Below are 16,280 nucleotides of genomic sequence, written 5' to 3' on the forward strand. Positions count from 1 at the left end.
GCGCCCCTCACCTCCCGGACGAGGTGGCTGGCCGGGCGGGGGGCTGACCCCCCCGCCTCCCTCCCGGACGGGGCGGCTGGCCGGGCAGAGGGGCTCCTCACTTCCCAGTAGGGGTGGCCGGGCAGAGGCGCCCCTCACCTCCCGGAAGGGGCGGCTGGCCGGGCGGGGAGCTGACCCCCCCACCTCTCTCCCGGACGGGGCGGCTGGCCGGGCGGGGGGCTGACCCCCCCACCTCCCTCCCGGACGGGGCGGCTGGCCGGGCGGGGGGCTGACCCCCCCACCTCCCTCCCGGACGGGGCGGCTGGCCGGGCGGGGGGCTGACCCCCCCCACCTCCCTCCCGGACGGGGCGGCTGGCCGGGCGGGGGGCTGACCCCCCCCACCTCCCTCCCGGACGGGGCGGCTGGCCGGGCAGAGGGGCTCCTCACTTCCCAGTAGCAGCGGCCGGGCAGAGGCGCCCCTCACCTCCCGGACGAGGTGGCTGGCCGGGCGGGGGGCTGACCCCCCCGCCTCCCTCCCGGACGGGGCGGCTGGCCGGGCAGAGGGGCTCCTCACTTCCCAGTAGGGGTGGCCGGGCAGAGGCGCCCCTCACCTCCCAGAAGGGGCGGCTGGCCGGGCGGGGGGCTGACCCCCCCCACCTCCCTCCCGGACGGGGCGGCTGGCCGGGCGGGGGGCTGACCCCCCCACCTCCCTCCCGGACGGGGCGGCTGGCCGGGCGGGGGGCTGACCCCCCCACCTCCCTCCCGGACGGGGCGGCTGGCCGGGCAGAGGGGCTCCTCACTTCCCAGTAGCGGCGGCCGGGCAGAGGCGCCCCTCACCTCCCGGACGAGGTGGCTGGCCGGGCGGGGGGCTGACCCCCCCGCCTCCTTCCCGGACGGGGCGGCTGGCCGGGCAGAGGGGCTCCTCACTTCCCAGTAGGGGTGGCCGGGCAGAGGCGCCCCTCACCTCCCAGAAGGGGCGGCTGGCCGGGCGGGGGGCTGACCCCCCCCACCTCCCTCCCGGACGGGGCGGCTGGCCGGGCGGGGGGCTGACCCCCCCACCTCCCTCCCGGACGGGGCGGCTGGCCGGGCGGGGGGCTGACCCCCCCCACCTCCCTCCCGGACGGGGCGGCTGGCCGGGCGGGGGGCTGACCCCCCCACCTCCCTCCCGGACGGGGCGGCTGGCCGGGCAGAGGGGCTCCTCACTTCCCAGTAGCGGCGGCCGGGCAGAGGCGCCCCTCACCTCCCGGACGAGGTGGCTGGCCGGGCGGGGGGCTGACCCCCCCGCCTCCCTCCCGGACGGGGCGGCTGGCCGGGCAGAGGGGCTCCTCACTTCCCAGTAGGGGTGGCCGGGCAGAGGCGCCCCTCACCTCCCGGAAGGGGCGGCTGGCCGGGCGGGGAGCTGACCCCCCCACCTCTCTCCCGGACGGGGCGGCTGGCCGGGCGGGGGGCTGACCCCCCCACCTCCCTCCCGGACGGGGCGGCTGGCCGGGCGGGGGGCTGACCCCCCCACCTCCCTCCCGGACGGGGCGGCTGGCCGGGCGGGGGGCTGACCCCCCCCACCTCCCTCCCGGACGGGGCGGCTGGCCGGGCGGGGGGCTGACCCCCCCCACCTCTCTCCCGGACGGGGCGGCTGGCCGGGCAGAGGGGCTCCTCACTTCCCAGTAGAGGCGGCCGGGCAGAGGCGCCCCTCACCTCCCGGACGGGGCGGCTGGCCGGGCGGGGGGCTGACCCCCCCACCTCCCTCCCGGACGGGGCGGCTGGCCGGTCCGGGGGCTGACCCCCCACACCTCCCTCCCGGACGGGGCGGCTCGCCGGGCGGGGGGCTGACCCCCCCACCTCCCTCCCGGATGGGGCGGCTGGCCGGGCGGGGGCTCACCCCCCCCACCTCCCTCCCGGACGGGGCTGCTGGCCGGGCGGGGGGCTCACCCCCCCACCTCCCTCCCGGACGGGGCGGCTGGCCTGGCGGGGGCTGACCCCCACCTCCCTCCCAAACGGGGTGGCTGCCGGATGGAGGGGCTCCTCACTTCTCAGACGGGGCGGCTGCCAGGCAGAGGGTCTCCTCACTTCTCAGACGGGGCGGCCGGGCAGAGACGTTTCTCACCTCCCAGACAGGGCGGCGGGGCAGAGGCGCTCCCCACATCCTAGACGATGGGCGGCCGGGCAGAGAGGCAGACGGGGACGAGGACGGGGACGGGGACGTGGACGGGGACGGGGACGGGGACGGGGACGGGGACGGGGACAGAGACGCAGACGGAGACGCAGACGCAGACGCAGGCGCAGACGCAGACGCAGACGGAGACGGAGACGCAGACGGAGACGGGGAGGGAGACGGAGACGGGGAGGGAGACGGAGACGGGGAGGGAGACGGAGACGGGGAGGGAGACGGAGACGGAGGGGGGAGGGGGAGGGGGAGGGAGAGGGAGAGGGAGAGGGAGCCCTCCTTCTGCTGTTCTTGTTGCTGCTTGGTGCTGTGTGAAGCGCACCAGGAGACGAGGGAGAGGAGGGAGAGGGAGAGGGGGAGGGGGAGGGGGACGGAGAGGGAGAGGGAGAGGTGCTGTGTGAAGCACACCAGGAGACGAGGGAGAGGGAGAGGGAGAGGTGCTGTGTGAAGCACACCAGGAGACGAGGGAGAGGGAGAGGGAGAGGGAGAGGTGCTGTGTGAAGCGCACCAGGAGACGAGGGAGAGGGAGAGGGAGAGGGAGAGGTGCTGTGTGAAGCGCACCAGGAGACGGGAGAGGGAGAGGGAGAGGAGGGAGAGGAGGGAGAGGGAGAGGGAGGAGAGGAGGGAGAGGAGGGAGAGGGAGAGGAGGGAGAGGGAGAGGAGGGAGAGGAGGGAGAGGGAGAGGGAGGAGAGGAGGGAGAGGAGGGAGAGGGAGAGGGAGAGGGAGCCACCGTTCTGCTGTTCTTGTTGCTGCTTGGTGCTGTGTGAAGCGTACCAGGGCAGAGGCTGTGGGAAAGGACAGGTTTGCAACAGAGACATGAATTAGAACATTCCCATCAAGACTCTTATTGCTCAAATCTGCATTTAGTTATTGGAAATAATCTCAGGCCGAGATTTCAGGGTCCTGTGAGGGCTGCCTCCAAGAGGGAGGGCCTGGCAGCAATGTGTGCCTAAGTTTGGCAATCTCCTCCCCATCCCTCACTCACCATCATCGCCCCGTTTCCTACTTTTCAGGTTGCCCTTACGGTATTTTCTTTTGCTGCCACCTCTCTTGCCCCCCTTGTGAGGAGATCGGCTCTTGCTCCTCCTCATGCCATGACTTTTTAATTTGCGGCTGGTCGACATGGTAAGTTCTGCCAAAATGAGGGGCTTTGCAAGGCCTGGGGGCCAGGAGTCTGGGTATTTAAGGCCTTGGCCATTGTGACAGGGAAGGGGCATGGCTCAGCAGGTGGGTGGGGCTCTATTGTGCTGTCACTCATCTTTGCTGCACTTTGGTCATATTTGTGAAATAAGGTGGTCCTTTTCGTGCAGCTCAAGGGCTGCCCTCAGTTTTGAGGTCCTTTTTATGTTAAGTGAGGCTTTCCCAGAGAGGTGTTATTGAGAAACTGAATCCCAGCCCTGTGCCAGGCATCGGATGAGTACAAGAGACCATTCAAATATGCTTCTCCTGCCTGTAGGAAATGTAACAGTCGTTGAGTGTGTGTGTATGCATGACTGTTTAAGTCTCTCACAGCATCCGGAGATAATAAATTTATTTCTGTAAGGACTTGACTCTACAGAACCCAATTCAATATGATCAAAATAGAAATATTCCTTCTTTTTCATCTAGGTCAGGATTTCTCAGTCTTGGCACTGTTGACACAATGGGCAGGGTAACTTTCGGTGGGCTGTTTTGTGCACCCTAGGATGTTTGGCAACATCCCTGGCCATTACCCACTGGACACTAGTGAAGCCTGGCAGCTATGACAACCCAAAATATTCCCAAACATTGCCACCTGTTTCTTTGGGAGGCTGGGGAAGTGAGGGAAAAAATGGCTCTGGTTCAGAACAATTAACCTAATCATTTTTTAAAATTCAGTCACAGATATTGATCACATAGCATATGCCATACATTTAGGTGGTAGAAAATTAGTGGAGGATAAACACACGTAGATACTGTGCTCATGGAACTCTCAGCCCACTGGGGAGAAAGCCATTCATCAGATGTCTACATAAATCAGTGAGTAAGTACTTAGGGAGTCATTTTGGCTGGAGAAGGGCAGAGGGAAACTCCCTACATGGTACAGGATGAGGCTGGAGGGAGAGACAGAGATCAAACCATGATCAAGTACATTGGGAAGCCTTTAAAAATGTTAAGAGGATGGCATGTGAGATTAGAGGGTGCCAAGTGGGTGATGTATTGACTGGAGGAGCTGTGTAAAGGGAGATGCTACTGTCAACATCAATGGTTCAGCAGAGAGAAAGATTTGATGATGGTTTAGGTCTGGCCAGGAAAGGTGTTGATTGAGATCTAAAGTAGACAAGAGACCAAGGCTTGGTGATGGATTGAATTTGGAAGGTGAAAGCAGATGGTGTCAAGGGTGTGGCTTTTGTTTCTGTATAATGCAGTTATCTGGATGCTGGTGCCATTCATGGGGATAAAGGCCAGACATGGTACTCCAGACCTTCTGCGTCCACTCAAGGCTGGTTGTTTCTCCTACAAACATGCCCCCATGAAAGCAGGGACCTCTGTGAAAGCAGGAATTGAGAAATTGGGCTCACTACTGAATATTCCCTGGGAGTTCATCAGTCCTGCCACAGAATAGAAGCTCAGTAAGTATTTGTGAAATACATTTGGTCAATGAATAAAAAGTCCTTCTTTTATTTTTCTAACTATCCTGTTCCTTCCCATTTTGCCCCACATCTCTAAGGAAGACTTCCCAACTTACCAAATTTTCACTGTCCTTTGAAACTTCTTCAAAGTTTATTGTCCATATAATATTGGCTTTAAAGTCTAGACAACCAACCCTAATTGTGTGAAATCGTGTTTTATGCCTGCATTGCCAGCCATGTGTGTTAGACTGGTTTCAACAGGAGGTGGTGTGTCTTCGTTCTGGTCCTGACTGGACTTCTCTGGTTGTTAGCTCCCTTATTCTAAAAATAAGCAGATTGGGCTAGGTGATCTCTGAAATGATCTGACTTTGGCGATAGCCTCCTTCTCGTTAGGGACTGTACCTTTTATTTCTACTGCATTTTCCGCAGGTACTAGCATGGCCCACACTAGGTGGTCAGTAAATATTTGTTCAGTCTAGCTGCTTTGGTATATTATGAGGACAGACAGTTCAACACAATCACAGTGACTTTGCACAAGTGGGGCCATTTCAAGGCAGGGAAGAGAGAAGACATTGTCCTCACAACAGGTCCTCTGGTGCTCTGTGTCCACCTCTCACGCCTGAAACCATTGGCTAAAATGTTTACAGAGGAACTGGCCTCTTTGGTTTGAGAGACATTTTTCTGGATGGTCCTGAAGGCTGGATACTATTTCTCTCCCCAATCCCTCCCACCCCCAAAAGACCTGCTCTGCCAAGGAGAAGCTGAGATCACAGGGAAGAAGGCAGCCAGACTTGGGAACTGATGAAGAAACAAACAAAAAAGTCCCCTTTGCCTAGAGTTGAGGAGCAGTTCTGGTTCCAGACACCCATGCTGAGAAACTTAAGCAGCAGAAAACCCAGTGGGGGACGGGGAAGGCGATTGATTCACAGGCCACTCAAGGGTGGGGTGTGGGGGGTGTTTGGGTTGGCTCCTGTATCGGACCTCCTGGAGTGAGGATGGAGCAGGGCTGAGCGTTGGTCTCTGCTGCCTGTCTCTGTTTCTCTTTCCATTTCTGCCCCAGTGTTGCTCAAGCTAGCAGCAATTTAGATAGAGCCTAGTGAGCTACTTCTAACCTTTAGCAGGTCCAGGATGAGGCCCTTCCTTGAGAATCATCTGTTAATCCAGTCTGCTCCCTGTCTCACCATTTTGTTTTTTTCTGCTATCTTTGCACAGAGAGGACATATGAGTGACTTCAAATAACTCAGCATAGGACTAACAGGGACAGCCCCATAAACCTGTTTCCTTTACACCTTAGCTTCCCTGGTGGGTGGGACTCAGCTTTTTTTTCCCTTAATGAAAGGAAACGACTATGTTCTGAACATTTTTGGCACAGAAAGAGAGAGAACTAAATTCCTGGCCTTTTGAGAAGAGACACTATCAGCCTTTTCTTTTCTTGGGGCTCAGTGAGTTCTTGCCTGGAGAAAGGTAAATGGACAGGATGGTGTCTGTATCTCCTAGACTGGTAGCTAGGGTTACAGTGCAGGAAAGGGCTTGGAGGCCAGTGCTCTCACTGGTCCCTTTCCTAGGCTAGGAAGGGTAGCCTTAGGGTGTCACTGTTTTGGAAGTCAGATCTCTAGTTAGATTCCATGTCACTTCTCCAATTCAAACTCACTCCATTAATTTTCCCGGGGAGTCCAGTGGATGCCTTCATAGGGCTGGATCTTCCCAGCAGGCTGAGACTTGGGGCTTATGAAGAGGGAACATGGAAAAGTTGCTGACAGTCCTTATACATGTTGATGACTCAGTCTGAGTCCCTCTCTGAAATCTAAGTCTCTCCAGATGTTGACCTCGGCTGGGAAGTGGGGACCTTTTACCCTGTTCACATGCACACCCTGTCTTCTCTACTGTTGTTGCTGCTGCTGTTCAAACAGGCCAAAGGGGCTTGGGGACAGGCTGGAGGAGGGGAAAGTGGCTGAGAGAGGTGCCTCACCAAGGGGCAGAGCTCTCTGAACTCAGAACACATTCACTGTCTTCAGTAGGGAATAAGAAGAGGCCAGAGACCAAGGCCAAGGGGTGGTTTGCAGAGCAAAAGGGAGGAAGGATCTTAACTCCGTTCGTCTTTTTTCATCCAGTTCTGGAGGTACGGGGAGCATCCTGGTTCTGAGGATGGCCTGGAGTCTGCCTGAAGATTTGGTGGTGTTCTTTCCCATTTTTCCGTCAGGCTTCTCTCCTATTCTTTCTGCTGCATTCTCAAATTGTTTTTCAGTAAACAGTTTCTGTTTTTTTCAGGGGGAGAGAGATTGGGGTGCTTAAAGTGGGAGATTTATCACAAGAGCAGTGGTCATGGGAGGCTCTTAAGGTGTACCTTGTCCTGCTCCTTTGGGAGCCAAGAGGCTTATCTCGGGGGCCACACCTGGGCAGTGGAAGAGCCAGGATAGCGACAAGTTTGCCGACCCCAGGCCAAGGACTGCCTGCTGCACCACAGTGCCTTCCCTACTCAACTTAAAAACAAACCTGTCCTTGAGTCTCCACTCTATTAGCCTTTTCTTTCATGCATGCCTGCTATGATCACAGTGAAGGAACCTAATATTAAAGAGGGAGAACTGGAAAAAAGTAGTCCTTCTTAGAGGCAGGGCATGAATTTGGAGGACCTCTGGACAACTTTCAAGTTCTCATTCTGAGAGCACTCAAACTTTTCGTTTGCTTTTAATTATTTTTGGACTTCTGAAAATTGACTATTTCTGTTCCTTTTGTCTTTCCCAGTCTCACTAACAATAAAACTACATGGTATAATGGTGCATAAAGAAAATTCAAATTGTGTGCTTTAGAGGGTTCTAAATAAAGTTTTCACATTGACCACTAGCCACTTTTCTGCCTTCCTTTATCCCCATCTATAACATAGTAACAAAAAAGATGTCCTTTTCCAGAATACACTGGAAATATAGTTCCATTCAGCTGTTAAGATAAAAGTAGGGCTACATCCCAGGGTGTTAGAAAAGGGTGTTATGGTACAAAAATATCACACATATTAAAATCATTTGGCCTCATGTGGTCAAGAATAATATGTTTTAATCCATCCACCAACGGGAGTAAGGAACTTTGAGTTGGAGCATTGCTAGAGAACAATTTTATAATAAATAGGCCTTGAGATGAAGGGTAACAGACAAAGTCACAAATCATAGGCAAAGTGAGATCTCAAACCTAGATCTCTTAATCTCCAGTCCAGGCTTCATGCCACTATACAATGATGCACCACAATTATAATTTCTGGCCTCTTTTTATTTTCTGTGCATTTGGTCTGCTTTTCTTTTCTCCTCTTGTGTGCTAAGAGCCATGTGCAGGGGCCTTGGCCCTCTTAAAATCATCCCACCTGCCAAGGGCCATCAGTTCACTGAGTTTTAGGGCACCTGACCCTTTGAAAGGGGGGAAAGAGTTGTCATGAAGGGTGGAAAAGGACCACAGAGACAGGCTGAGGTTGCCACACGTGAAGGTCAATGGCTTCATAATTGATGATTTCATAGCATTGTGACCATCAGGCTGGTAGAGTGCATTGGATACAGGAGATCTTACTAACTCTACTGACCAAGGCTGGGCCAAGAGAGAGCATCACAATCAGCCCTGCCTCTTTGACTTGGCTTGCCAAGCCTCTACTTCCTAGTCTTAGTGGCGATTGAGGGAGAAGAACAGGCAGATTCAAAACATAATTTTACTACATGTCCTGAAACTCTTGAGAGACAGAGCTGGCAATGAAGGCTTGCTTGACAGTGTCGCTGTCAGTTTTCCGCATTGTTCTTTGGGGCAGAATACTCATATTTGGGGATCTCAAAAAGTAGATTTAGTTGTATTTATACTAAATAAAAAGAAAAAAGTAGATCTTTTGCTGCTTTTTCTAATTCTAAAGTTCTGTGGTCCAAAGCACAAAGGTTTAGTAACACTTCCTTCTTCATTAAATTCTTGTTCTGGGGGAGCAGATGGGACTTGCCTGGAGAAATGTTCAAAGCAAAGCCTTTGTTTTTAGTAAAGACCAAAGAAAGACCCAGATGCTTTTGAGTGTGGTAGTAATCAGATTTTAATGAGCAAGAAATTCCAGATACTTGGTAGCCTTATTATTATTATTATTATTATTTTGGTGGGAAGGAAATGTGGTAGGTCATACCATGGAGATGTTCTGGGGTTCCAGTAAGAACCGTTGTCACCATGCAGAAATATTTGTTTTCTAAGACTACTGCAACAGTGAAAGTGCACTTTCTTCATGCTGCAAGAGAGGAAAGACAAAACTGAGGTTTAAAAGTCCCTGGTTAGAGCAGGAGAGCCTCAGGAAGTTCTTCAGATGGGCACACAAGGCTAACGTGACATTTTCCAAATTTTCCCTTATGATTTTGTTACCTCTTTAGCTCTGGTTTGGCCTAGCTTACTTGCTACTTCCTGTGACATCTGCTTTCTTGTGGGCGTGACTAGCTGGGGCTGGTGTTGTGGGCAGTAAAGGAATTTACCAAGACAATCATAGGTAAAGAAAGGCAGATTTATTAGACAAAGTATGAAGGTATGTTGCAAGAAAGCAATGGGCAGCACAGCAGAGAAGGGGCTGTCTGCAAAGAGGCAGGGGCTAGAGGGGAGTTTTATGGGATTTATGTGCAGAATGAGGTTGTGCTGCTGGGTCTATCTGGGGAAGGAGGTCATTATGCCCACAGGTTTTTTGTGTTTAGCCATTTCTCAGAACAATTGTTTACTGTTCTCCTCCAACTTGGGGCCGGCCCTCCCGCCATGTTGCGCCCTTTCCTTGTTGTTGCTTATTAGGACTCCACATGCTCCAGATAAAAAAAATTATGTCTCCCCAGAACCAGCTACATAATTTGTGAAGTCCAATGCAAAATGAATATGCTAGCCTCTTGCTAAAAATTTATTAAGAATTTCAAGATGGTGACAGAAGAGCATAAATCTGGGATCAGTGTGGGTAAGTGGGCACAAGACCGTTTGTGATGCACAGGTCCCGTGACTATGAAGCCCACTCTGTCTCTCCTGCCTCACTTAAGACACTACTTATGGCAAATAGCAGATAACTAAATTGAAAAATCCCTATCTGGTTTACCTTTATAGTCCAGGAAAGCTGGTCAGATCTCCTATTCATAATGGGAGATTCATGAATACTTGCAAATGACTTACTTCATACTGAGGCTGTGCCGTTTGCCTGAGAATGGACTTAGTCTCTTCATTACTGGCTCCATGACCATCTCCCCTCTCCCCTCCTCACATACATCCTCCATCCATAGTTGGTACTACTCCTGTCTTCACTCCTCCTACTCTTACCCTCAAGCCTTGCCAATCGCCGCCCTCTTCCTCTTCCTTCTCCTTGCTCTCCTTTAGTGGTACTTTCTTCTATGCTCCTGTAGGAAACTGGCTGAGTCCTGGGGTACATGCAGCTCTGCTGTATCCTAGTGTGGCTGAATGCACACACTTAGTGCTCATACTTACTGCTGGGAGATGTTAGGTGCCTGAAGGGGGCTTTCCAGTCATTTGCCTGAAGATTGTATTCCCAGCTCTGAGACAGAAGGAGCCCAGCTGCAGAGAATCTAGGCCACTGTGACTTGGTCTTCCCCTCTCTGGGATATCACAAAGGCCATGTGAGGTCAGTGAACCAATCTACAAGAGAAGGGCTGAGCAGGGGACCTGAGATGATTTTCTCCAATATTTAGTCAGACTGATTTTCTGGATCCAAGTTTCTCAACTTACCAAATGTGGGCAAATCATTATATTGCTCCCAGCCTTAAAAATCTTCAATAAGTTAAAGAGAGGACTCAGGCTTAATGGCAATCCTGTTATCTTACCAATGAGGAGACTAAACACCTAGTTGGAGATCACCTCCTTACTGGCTCAGAGCTTCAGGAAATTGCTCAAGGATGTGCAAATACTAAACAGTAGAGCTGGGATTTAGATCCACATCTACTTAATTTTAGTGCGTATGCTCTAACTGCTGCCACAGAAGGGATGCAGAGGAAGACGGTCAGTTACTCAGAGGGTGATATCTTTGACTTAATGTTCACCATAAAGACAGCTATCAACAAAAGACTTGAATTCTAACTTGTTATCTATTGCAGGAAAGTGCCTGCAATATGGTAAGTTCTTCAGTGATATTAAGCCATTTAACCCAAGCCAGCAATGGAGTTGAAGAAGGGGTAAGTTATAAAATACTGACATGATTTATGTGGAGGGGTAAAGTTTTAATCCTAGTCTTCTGTCCTAAGTGAATAGTGAATGACTGCTGAGTAGATGCAGGAGCAGGAAATAGATGTGAACAGAAAAAAACTGGTTTTAGTTTTGCATAGGTTGAATGTCTACCAGACAGGTCCCCAAGGATGCCCTGTAGACAAATTGGATAGAGGCATCTGTAGCTCAGAAGAGCAATGGAGGCTGGGGATGTAGTTTTGGGCACTGGCAAGGTAGAGTTTTGTGTGGTTGAATCTCCAGGGGCAGGTAAGATGCTCTAGAGACAAAGTTATGGGATTTATCAGCCATTGGGTGTTTCAGAGGAGAGAGCAGGGCAAGGAGACTGAGAGAACAGAAGAAAACTCAGGAAAGAATGGGGTTGAAAGTAAGGCATGCAAAACTGGAAGCTGCGACACTTGAGGTAGTCAGAGCACTTTTAGGGGACCTACTAAGCGCCAGGCACTGTGTGACCACTTGAGGAACCTCATCTCATTTCTCTGTCCTTACCTTAGGTGACTCCTGCAGAGCATCTGACAATCAGAGAAGAGTTAGAATACATTAAGCTCAGCATCACATATGTAGTTTAAATACAACTCCACCTGCTTCTCTTTCTTTCTCTTCTTTTCTGCCTTTGTTGCCCTACCCAGGATTAAAACCTTAGGTCTTATGTTAAAAGAATGACAAGAGAACTGTAGCATTCTCTGCCTCTTGGGCATCTGCAAGAGATGGGATATTAGAGGGACACTGGGGGATGCTTGGATGATCACCTCCACCCCTCCACCCACTATGGCCTCAACATGAAGTTGGCCTTCTTGAAGTGGGTGAATCACTACAGCCCTTGTTCAGGAAGTGTGTTTGAAACCAGGCTTTTAAGGAAGAGAGGAGACGACATTTCTTGGGACCTTCCTGCCAACCTGACCCTTCTGGTTGGCACCACCCAGAGCTTCATTACTTAGGCCTGAAGCCCAGGTGTGTTGTTGGGCTCTTCCCCCTTTATGAGGCCCATGTTTCCATAATGCCAGGTGGCAGCCCTTCATCAGCCTTTGGACTACATCACTGTGGAGGTGGCTGGAGTCTCTTTTTTCATGCAAACTGCTGCCCAGTGAAACAAGATGTAGACATTTTGACTACAGCATTTCAATTTCCATATCCCCATCCCCAACCCCAACCTGGCTTTTTAGCCATGTCCTTCACTATTTCCTTCAGGCAACCTCTGTTCTAACCAAACTGGGTTATTTAAAAAGTAGAAAAAGTACAGGTCTTCATAGGAAATTCAGTGATTTGTACTATTTTTTTTCATCTTCACCTATTAAACTTCCAAATGTGCTTCAAGACTCAAAACAAAGGCCCTATACTCTATGGTTACTTCTTCATTTGGTCACATTTTATATCTATCAGTAGAAGATGGCTTCTCTGGCCAGATATCAAGCTTCTTGAAGTTGAAGCTATATTTCTGTGGGGCTCTAGGGGATAGGGCAGGGGTAGCAGATTTAAAAAATGAACTGGACTAGAGCTTTAAATTCTACATTTTGGGTACTTACAGTAGAACTTGGGGGAGGGGCAGGGGGAAAGATTACAAAGGGAGCACAGTAGAAAGTACTTATTATCTTGATTTGTAGTAATGGTTTATGGGTGTATACCTAGGTCAAAACTTATCAAACTGTACACTTAAAATATGTGCAGTTTATTGTTTATCAATTATACTTCAATAAATTCACTTAAAAAGTGTACATTGTTCAAATCCTTCCTCAATATCTCTTTCTAGAAGTAAGGCAATGAAACCAGGAAGGTATGCCTAAATGTGTCAGCAGACAAAGGCTTTAAAAATCCTAGACTTGGAGATCAAAATATGCTACATGTACAATAAGAACTTCTATAATTGTATATATGCCTTTCATGTATTTTCCCCTCAAGATTATCAACTGTGTGTTTGACAGTGAATATTAAATCTGTTACCAGTTGAAATTTTTGGTTATAAATGTAATACGAATTGTTTCACAAACAAAACATGTAAAGCAGTATTAAAATTTGGCCAAACAAGTGTTCCATATCTACTTTAATAAACGGTTATTCTTAAAAAAAAAATGCTAGACTTGGGTTTGAAAGGCATAGAGAATTTTGCTTGGTTTCTGTAATTCATGGGGGTTCCTATGGGCTGGCTGATAGGCAGCCAGCTGATTTAAGGAGTCCTACTAGGCATTTTCTTAATTTTATCCAACATTTCAGTACTGCCCCAACCACTCAACCAAGCTCTCATGTTGACTTTCAGCCATTGTGATAAGGCACCATCAATCATCATGTCCCTTTACCAGGAGGGCCCGTGTCATAAGCCACTATGTAAAGGGAATGATGGATGGACTGCTTTGGACAAATGGACCTGGGGTAGGAGAGAGGGACAACAGTAGGAGCAGGCAGATCTTGCTGTTTCAACCAAAACCTCATGCTGACCAGAGTTGAGGAACAGAAGATGGTGAAGGCCTGCAGGTATAGGTGTTCAGCATGTCATCTGAAATATTCCCCACAGAGGCAAAAAGAAAGGAAATTATCTCTGAAAAGGAATGGGAAGACAAGGTATTGATGACATTTTCTGATTACAGAGGGGACTCTCAGGACTGAGGAATTGTCACCCATGCTTGGCCAATCTCCCAAACTGTCATGCCTCTGTCAAAAGCAAAGATCACCTCTCACCTTCTAAAGACTGGCCCCAGTACTTCTCTAACAATCCCTTCCCTCACCGACACCCACCCACCAATAAAAAACAACCACCCAACTCTCTCCCTGCTTCCCCACAAGTCCTGTGAAGAGCCAGGCTTTCTGTGCTCATGGCTTGTCTTCTTTGTGCTGTAGAGCCTCCCTCTAATCTTGTCCATGCAGTAAAGAGAGATCACACAAACCCTGGACCTACCTCTTTGAGGTGGGACTCTCAAACTCTTTGAAGGTCTGTATTTGATGGAATCTCTGGGAAACTGAGTTGGGAAGGTCCCTATATGAAAAACACATGGGTTCTTGGAGTGTACATCTTTAATTTTCTTATTTGTCTCTTTAGTCAGCAGAATATGTCAATGTTTTGGTTGAAGAAGCTGCTTGAATCTGGGCTTTTCTGTGCCATGTGTTCTCCCATGGCCAGCACAAAGAAGGGCTTTTGGTGCAGGCCCAAGACCACCATAATCATCATTGATTATTCCTCTCCACGCCAGTGTCTCTAAATAAACTTCCTCTTCTTTCTCTGGCAAAGGTGTTTTTGAGTGTTACTGTTTAGCTGAAGAGTGACGTTGAGTGACCTTAGTACCCTAGCCCTTCATGTAATCAGATGGGTGTTGTAAGCAGAGGGAGAACCATGTGAGTCAGGAGGAAATATGTAGTTTACCCTTTTTTTCCTGTTTGAAAGATTTACTATGATGTTTATGGTTGGGCTTTTGTTTGGGATAAATTGAGATGCTTTCTGGGTATGATAAGGGCTTATTTGGTTTGATAGACCATCTAAACAAGGCCAGTGCAGGCTGAGCCAGGTGAACCACCAGATCACCATCAGCTCACACTTCTCATTCATTTGTTAGCAGAAATGAAGATGCTTGTTTTCCTAGAAACAAGCCCAGGTCATCCATAATGAAGTCCAGGAATTGTAAATGTGAGGAAGCGCAAATACACAACATACACTTACAAAAGCATATGTGCATTTGGAATTCTTTAAACGACAACATCCTCGAGCTTCTCCTGGTAGTATACTCTAGATATAATATAGTGTTTGGGCAATTTGGGATCAAATAATTCTTATAGCTTTATAGAATCCCTTGTGTGATTAAACTTGAACCTTGTATAACTTATGTAAAGGTACCAAATCATCTCTTACTCACAGCTTGCCTCCCCCTGAGAATCATAAATGCAATCTTTAAAAACCATTTACCAGCAAGACCAAAGCTAATCTGTAAGGTTGGGGCCTCAAAACTCAATTCTCTATTTCCTTTGGAAGATGAAAGATGCAGAAACTGCCTTTTTATTGTTCATCTGACTTAGGTGGGCCCCAGGGTTTTGTCCTATTTCCTAGATGTTGATGAGCTTCTTGGGTTTCTTTAATGATTGCTTTTGCTCTTCAGTGGTCACATTTGGTCTTACTCAGTGTAGGGGTGTGGAGAGATGGCAATTTATTGCTTAAAGATGTTATGGCAGGTGTTCCTGGGTGCAAGAGCAGAGTGTCCTGAGGTAGTGTATGTAGTAATAATACAAGTCGCTCTTGTGGTAGCAGGCAGTAGTAATATAGCTATATCATTGGATATAAGCATGTATTATGGTAGTAGGCCGTGGTAACGGGTTACAGGCACCTCTGGTAGTAACAGGCTACAGTTAATGGGTTATAAGTGTGTCTGGCAGTAGTAGGCTGTAATAATGTTGTGCATACACTGGCATAATCTCAGGGAGAAGGCAAAGGCAAAGAGGTCAATAGCCTTCCCTGTGTCATTCTGGTGCAGTCCTCCATGACACCCTCACTATATTTGCTACATTTACATAGGAAATGTTTTACTACTGAATAATGCCCATGTGCCAGGTCCTGTTCACATGTCCATGTACTCCAAGAAATGTACATATAGTAAATATAGTCTAAGACATATGGTCCAGGAGGAAACCAGAATAAATTTAACAGTGCCAGGAGATCCATCACATGTTCAAACTTGAAACTTAGAAGAAAATTTTGAAATTGATAATTGTGGAGAACTTCAGGATGTGAAATATTTGAATCTTCTGTCTAGGGCGTTCAATATTTATTGATGAAAGTCTTGTATGAGGTAAGTAACCATGACCCAACTTATACCTTACAGCAGCTTTTGTGAGTTATGCGAGGTGATAGGGCCACTTGAGAGAGCCCCTACAGAGTTATAGGGCCAGATAGCAGATGTTTTCTTCTTTGCAAGTGAAAGCAGCCATAGTACGTGAATGGCTCTGGCTTGTTAACTTTGCTGGATTTGGCCTGCAGACTGCAGTTTGTCAGGCCCTGCACTAGAGATTGTGGAATCATTATTTCATTTATCTCAGTTGTAGCATCGAGGTAATCAGGGTCCCGATTTCATAATTGAAACAGGTGGAATGATTAACCTGCTTAAGATCATACAGCTTAGGATGTGCTTGAGTTAAGACCCAAGTCAGAGTGGTGCTATTATACCTTCAAAAAAGTCGCACAAAGGAAGAGGTAGGTAGAGCTGGCCGGCAGGGTTCTATCTACCCTCATATTCCTCCAGCCCCTGGGAGGTTAAATCCTCCTTCTTTGGGTCTCATCTAAGTGTCAGCATTATGCTTCCTTTTCCTAAGAGGTTCATTCACCCTTTGTGGTACCTTGTTCCTTCTACTCAGGGCCTTCTTCCTCTTTCTGGAT

General features: G+C 49.7%; 1 protein-coding gene and 3 long non-coding RNA genes across 13 annotated transcripts in view; 2 read left to right on the top strand and 2 right to left on the bottom strand.

Annotated features, from left to right (window-relative positions):
• LOC109025810 (uncharacterized) overlaps positions 1–16,280 on the top strand; it is a 78,205-nt gene that overhangs the window by 41,201 nt on the left and 20,724 nt on the right. The window lies entirely within an intron of this gene.
• On the bottom strand, positions 1,886–3,311 carry TNP1 (transition protein 1). 4 transcript variants are annotated; one of them, XM_063695194.1, is made up of 4 exons: positions 3,127–3,311; positions 2,756–2,926; positions 2,631–2,716; positions 1,887–2,577 (listed from the first exon to the last, which is right to left on the bottom strand). In XM_063695194.1, the coding sequence occupies exons 1-4, from the start codon at positions 3,263–3,265 to the stop codon at positions 2,077–2,079; spliced, it is 897 nt and encodes a 298-aa protein (XP_063551264.1). In that variant the 5' UTR covers positions 3,266–3,311; the 3' UTR covers positions 1,887–2,076. The 4 variants fall into 4 exon arrangements, with proteins under 4 accessions (XP_063551262.1, XP_063551264.1, XP_063551263.1 ...); XM_063695192.1 differs by having other exon boundaries at positions 1,886–2,577; positions 2,631–2,926; XM_063695193.1 differs by having other exon boundaries at positions 1,896–2,716; positions 3,127–3,310.
• LOC101146011 (uncharacterized) lies at positions 8,763–10,132 on the bottom strand. The gene is made up of 2 exons (XR_174062.5): positions 10,019–10,132; positions 8,763–8,966 (listed from the first exon to the last, which is right to left on the bottom strand). It is a non-coding gene; the product is annotated as an uncharacterized lncRNA (long non-coding RNA).
• Positions 10,575–14,149, top strand: LOC101146351 (uncharacterized). Of its 4 annotated transcripts, XR_010129704.1 has the most exons (5): positions 10,575–10,711; positions 10,807–10,884; positions 11,428–11,884; positions 13,185–13,486; positions 13,962–14,149. It is a non-coding gene; the product is annotated as an uncharacterized lncRNA (long non-coding RNA). The 4 variants fall into 4 exon arrangements; XR_002004797.3 differs by lacking the exon at positions 11,428–11,884; XR_010129703.1 differs by lacking the exon at positions 11,428–11,884 and having other exon boundaries at positions 10,681–10,824.

The sequence above is a fragment of the Gorilla gorilla genome, chromosome 11 (assembly GCF_029281585.2).
Source record: "Gorilla gorilla gorilla isolate KB3781 chromosome 11, NHGRI_mGorGor1-v2.1_pri, whole genome shotgun sequence".
Lineage (NCBI taxonomy): Eukaryota > Metazoa > Chordata > Mammalia > Primates > Hominidae > Gorilla > Gorilla gorilla.

Coding starts and splice junctions, on each gene's coding strand:
- TNP1 (XM_063695191.1), bottom strand. CDS start 3,265: ATGTCGACCAGCCGCAAATTAAAAAGTCATGGCATGAGGAGGAGCAAG. Junction 2,927..3,126: donor TAGGAAACGGGGCGATGATG/GTGAGTGAGGGA, acceptor CCTTTCCCACAG/CCTCTGCCCTGGTACGCTTC.